We start from the raw sequence: 6,000 nt of genomic DNA, 5'->3' as shown, positions 1-6,000 counted from the left end.
TTCCCTCTGTGGTATTCAGGACTGTTGCCCACTGATTCTGTCCTTGTGGTTTCTTATTGTTCATTTTAGCAGGTTTTATATTATGTAATCCTTAAATTTAGCAGTTACTTATTGCATAACTTGATTATTCATTTAGCAAGTTTGTATTGTGTAACTTGATATTTTATGTGTGTTTTTTATGTAAGCTGAAATGATTGCCTTAATAAACACATTTTCCTCACACACTCCTGTCAGGGTTCATTTCAGCTGTGCATTTGGCAGTAAAAGAGTTAGAACAACAGCCACTGTAAAATGACAGCAGTGTTTTTATAGCAATAAGTGGTTACTAATGATATGTAGTTCTGTAACAATGCACATTTGTTTGAGGACTTAATGAGAAATGATGAAAAACAATGATTAAAAGAAATCACCCTCAACGAGCAGCGAATGCTCGAAGACCAAGCATCACTTAAAAAAAACATAAGCATAACAAAAACACACGTGACAAAATAAAAGCCACAGAGATCAGTTTTATCTCCGGGTGGTCAGGAGAGGTGCAGTAATGAGTTCACCAGATGTTCATTCTCTCTTTCTGTTGTATGTTAATATTCAGCTTATGGGTTTTTTTAGGTCTAGATGTTAGTTTCTTGTCTACTTTAGATCTCTTTTTAAACACTCAAGTCATGCAGATCAGGCAAAATCACATATTATGCCATATCCAAATCACTAAATATAAAGTACCAAAATATAATGATATTGACTATCAGGGAAACTTTCTGATTTAGTCTATGGTGCATCTTTAATCAAAACTGTACAATGTATTTTGGAAGATATTGCAAACATTTTATATATAGATGTATGGAGATTATAGTTTATTAAATTGTGGTTAATTTTGCAAAGTCCCAGATGTTGACAATCAGTGAAAATGTGCAATGCAGAAAATATTGAATTGTTTTTACATACACTAGTCACAAATAGCTTACACATTGGCCATGACTGGAATCATAATGTGACACTTTTCAGTTTAGATGTATATTGAAAAAGCTAAATTTCATTTGAAGGAGATTCTTAAAAGATTCTTACAAGTCTCTAAAGAGTAAAAATTCTAAAATTTCTAGAAAACTGTGCTGGTGCTTTCATTGAATTATTCTGACATCTTATCATTCTGAAACGTTATCATTCTCCCAACTCCGCATTATATCTAAATTGCATTTATTTAGAGCATTACTCTATCATTCTGGCAGTGCTCCAGATGGTCTCGTCTCTCAGGCTCACATGATGTCCCCAGTGCTTTAGTCCTGCGGATGGTCACATTCACAGTCTCTCTCTCTCTCTCTCTCTCTCTCTCACTCCCTCTATTCAGACTTAAAGGACTGAAAGGAACTTCACAATGGGGCTTTGTCCCTTGAAACACTGAAGTCATAGTTTCCCAGGCTCCTTCCCTCTGAGATGCCTAGCAATGAGTAGAAGAGAGGAGGCAAGAGGACTTGGCAACCAATTGCCAAAGGAAAATGGAGACGACACAGTGCATTCTTGTGCTTGGATTATAACTGTATAATTATAAAACTTGCAGCTCAATTCATATAAACTCAAGCTGAGTGTAAGTCTGGGTCATGACTCACAAGCATAATCAACAGACTTCATTATAACTGAATAATAATTTTACAATAAATCATACTTCAAAAAAGCATAAATCAGTCACTGGATTTATAGTGGGAAGTCTTCAGGGCACATCTTCAAGCAGAAGATGAAAGGGCTGCTCCCTGATGGATAATTCCTGAGCTATGCATTCATCTGGTCTGTCTCACTCATTCATGCAATCAGCAAGTCAGCTCTTGTAGGAGAAACTTTTTTTTTTTTTTTAATGAACGCTGCAGCACAAAGATGTGCGCAGTACGGAGGAGGCGAGCAGAGGGTAGCTCCAGTGGACAGCGTAGTGGGGCTGAGTTCTAATTATGCAATAACAAAGATTCACCTAAAGCTCAAGGCTTTGCAGGAATTCTGTGGATCCTTTAGAGTGCAGAATGCTACAAAATCTTTAACTAAAGACATGGACAATATGTGATTTTTCATAGGGATTAAAGGCAATTACAATTGGGCTTTACATCACTGTGATTTGATCTTTAGCACGGACGTGTTTCACTGTTCCTGGTATTAAATTTCAGGAAGCATTTAACAAATACTACACAACAAAGCCTGTAAAATAAGTGACAAATGCCTGAAGCTAAGTCTGAAAAGGAAACGTGAAGGTAGAACAGGATAAAATGTACAAAGATGACATTGTGAAAATGTATTTATACATGTTGGGGCATTAAAAAGGGATGTTCTGTGATCATTCTGAATACTACTCATAAGATTACTCATTATTTGTAGTTCGGGTGGAATCTATTTCATTAACAATGGCTGATTTGTATAGAGCCAGTAGCTAAGCTTATATATAGACAACAGTATGTGTGAAATCAGTCACTCACCACTTTGCAAACATTAACATAGTTTCCAATAAGTGTCCTGACTCTTTCATTTGTCTTACAGGGGCAGTTGTGGGGCACTTGTCTCACGGTCCATTTCACTAAGAGCTTTTCACCATTTTTTTGCTCCTGTTATCACTAGTGCTGTGGTGACAGATCTGTGTATCGAGATCTTCCTCTCAGAGAACCTATAGCCTTAAACACTTTTCTGACACGAGCTGTCAGCGTGGAATCAGTGTTTCACAGCTCCGTTTGTTTCATCTCTGTTGTTGTTTAATGTGCATCTGTAGGCTTGTGTGATGGGACTAGCTGACCACAAATCACCTCACAAGCAGCCAGAAGCTGTGCTGAAAAGTCGGTCAACAAGGAACTACATTGTCTAACCTTTCAACTGACCTGTCTTATGTAAAAATACATACAAAAACTATTACTATACTATTATATGATATTAAATACACCATTATTAAAGTGTAATACTCTAATGAAAATAAGCAAGAAGGAGCTGATAAACTTAAAAACTTAAAAATATTAACTTAAAAATAACTTGAACATTCACACACAGAGAAAAAAGCAATGGCATTTAAATAGAAACTGTTAGAAAAGCACATAGTTTCCTCAGTCATTTGAGCGGATAATGTGTGTGTGATGTTTACTTTTTGCAATCGTTTTTCTCTATTCTACTGAAAGGTGCCAATAATCTTTGTAACCACTATTTTTTGTAAAAAAAAAAAAAAAACTTTGAAAAAACTATGATTATACTATTATGAAATATAGTATAAAATGTAGTATAATATAGTAAATAGATTATATTATTGAGTAATTGGGTTGTTACTTTTTGTAATTGGGTTGCTTTACTTATTTTTGGTAATAAATAAGCAAGAAGGAATTGATCAACAATGCAACTGATGCAACAATAGTATCCTCCTCTGACTACTACTACTACTAACAACAACAACACCTATAATAGTAATAATAATAATAATAATAATAATAATGATAATAATAATAATAATAGTTGTTATTGTTAGTAGTACTTTCTTATCATCATCGGGTCTCTCTTCCCTCCATCACGGATATTTACACCTCACGCTGCATTCGCAAACCAGTATTGTGGACGACCCCACACACCCCTCTCACACACTCTTCACCCTCCTGCCGTCTGGTAAACTGTACCGAAGCATTTGGGCCCTCACGACCTGACTGTGCAATAGCTTCTTCCCCCATGCCATCAGACTCCTCAATACTCAGAAACTGGACTGAAGGAACACACACACACACACATATATACACACAACTGAGCATCCTCCATCCTCTCTGCAATTTTTTTTTTTGTAGGTTTTTGCATATGTTTATGCTGCTACAATACTCATTATATTATACTGTACATAGGCTGCTACTCTTATGTTTACACTTATGTTTACACTATTTCAGCTACTTGTATTGTACTCTTGTACTCTTTGCACTATTGTCACTAGGTTCACTTTTAAACAGAACTGTGTACTGGCCGGCGCTGCACTGGGACTTACTGTGCCCATTGTCTGTCCCAGTCGTCATTGTACTGTCTTGTGCTGTCTTCACATGTTTGCACCTGTGCACTTTATGTATAATTTATGTAGTCCCTTGTAGTTGTGTGTTGTTCTGTGTTTGTCTTATGTAGCACCTTGGTCCTGGAGAAACGTTGTTTCGTTTCACTATGTACTTGTATATGGTTGAAATGACAATAAACTCCACTTGACTTAGGTTATGATTTTTTTTTATCTTTACTTATTTTTGGTAATGAATAAGCAAGAAGGAACTGATCAAATGCAACAGTAGAATCCTCCTCTGACTACTACAACTAACAGCAACAGCAACAACAAAAACAATAATAATAATAATAATAATAATAATAATAATAATAGTTGTTGTTATTTATTTTTTAAGTTGTGCATCACCCATACACCAGCCCATTCTGTTGAAGGGTGCCAATAATTCTGGATAAATGTGAGCAAAGAAATTAGCTGAAATACGACGTCTACTGTACTGTGCATTGTGTTTAATGTCTGTGGAAGGAAACTCTTCTGTGTTACTGTCACAATGCAAAGCAGCAGGCCAAAACTAACACATTGCTGGAAAGCATCTATTTGTTTTCTTTCCTAAAATGAACCGTTCATTGGCCTCAGCCAGCAGCTGATTGGACGGCTGAGAGAGGGAGGGGCGGGGCGGGGGCGGGGGCTGCACGGTGGGCGTGGTCTCAGCTGGCGCTCGGCGCGAGTCCATTCTTGTGAGGCTTGAGCGCGGAGCAGGATTGTGCGCAGCGGGGCAGTGCAATGCGCTCTCACCCTCTACTGTCCGGATCCTGGGGTGCTTTCTGCAGCATGGGTGCACAAGAAGAGCGCTACCGTCTGTGCAGTCACCTTTTCTTTATATAAGCAGTGGAATTCGCGTTTCTTCTGCCACTTTGGATGGCATCCTGAGCGAGGAGGAGCCCCTGTGTGCGTGCGTGCGTGCGTGCGTGTGAGAGTGTGTGAGTGTGTGTAACAGCAGAGCGCTTCATCCTCCCAGCTCCTGGGTTTAGCTCTTCAGCTAGCTAAGGGAATGAGAAAGTGCAGGTGTGCAGAAGGGTGAGTTTCAAGCTGCACTTTGCTTTTGGACAATAGAAATTGAGATCGGAGAGAGAGAGAGAGAGAGAGAGACAGAGAGAGAGAGAGAGAGAGAGAGAGAGACAGACAGAGGGGCTCAGTCTAACAGGAGGGACTTAGTAATAAAGTCGAGAAAGCCGAAGAATAAGAAAAAGGCTGCAAGCTGTGACAAGGAGCAGAGAGCTTCTGTGCAACATCTCCACATCTCACTGGATCCTACATTAAATACCTCAGGAAAACAAAATGTCATCGCAAACGAAATACAAGAAGGACAAGGAGATCATTGGGGAATATGAAACGCAAGTTAAAGGTATGTGACAGTCGCCTTGAAGTTTCATGCAGCAGCATCATTTGCTCAGAGATGTGTTGGGTTATACTGGGCTAATTACAGATACTTGCAAATAAATAAATAAATAAATCCCGATCATGAATGCTTCTCGACATCAATCGTGACTAGGCTAATCTCCTGTAGCCTTGATGTGGTGCTCTCTGCATTGAACCTGAACCCGGGTAACGCCTCATCTCTGCTTGCAAATCCGCCCACCCCTCCACTTTTTTCTTATTTCTGATTGAACTTCCACTGCATCTGAATCGCACATAAATCCGTGCTATTGTGCAATGCAGTGCAATGCAATGCAATGCAATCGGGCCAACATGGGTAGAAAAAAATAGAGCGAAATCTAAGTTTTTTTTTTTGTTGTTGCAACAAGAGGAGAATCGAGGAGGCTCTGCTCTGAGTGCAGGGAAGCAGAAATACTGCACGCGCTGCATGCACGGCTCGAGCTGCTCCACTTTACCGCCATCACCACCAAGCTAATCACCAAGCTAATCACCACCAAGCTAATCACCACCAAGCTAATTACCACCAAGCTAAACACCACAAGCTAAACACCACCAAGCTAATCACCACCAAGCTAAACACCACAAGCTAA

General features: G+C 39.1%; 1 protein-coding gene across 2 annotated transcripts in view; it reads left to right on the top strand.

Annotated features, from left to right (window-relative positions):
• The first annotated feature begins 4,710 nt into the window (after nucleotides 1–4,710).
• Nucleotides 4,711–6,000, top strand: part of srgap3 (SLIT-ROBO Rho GTPase activating protein 3) — a 113,271-nt gene continuing 111,981 nt past the window's right edge. For both annotated transcript variants that reach the window (XM_026919148.3, XM_026919138.3), the window contains exon 1: nucleotides 4,711–5,378. In XM_026919148.3, the coding sequence (XP_026774949.1) occupies nucleotides 5,312–5,378 (67 nt within the window). In that variant the 5' untranslated portion in view covers nucleotides 4,711–5,311. The remainder of the gene's footprint in view (nucleotides 5,379–6,000) is intronic.

The sequence above is a fragment of the Pangasianodon hypophthalmus genome, chromosome 2, assembly GCF_027358585.1.
Source record: "Pangasianodon hypophthalmus isolate fPanHyp1 chromosome 2, fPanHyp1.pri, whole genome shotgun sequence".
In the NCBI taxonomy this organism is placed as follows: domain Eukaryota; kingdom Metazoa; phylum Chordata; class Actinopteri; order Siluriformes; family Pangasiidae; genus Pangasianodon; species Pangasianodon hypophthalmus.
The sequence above is the reverse complement of the archived record's forward strand: the minus strand, read 5'-3'. Positions and strand labels throughout refer to the sequence as shown.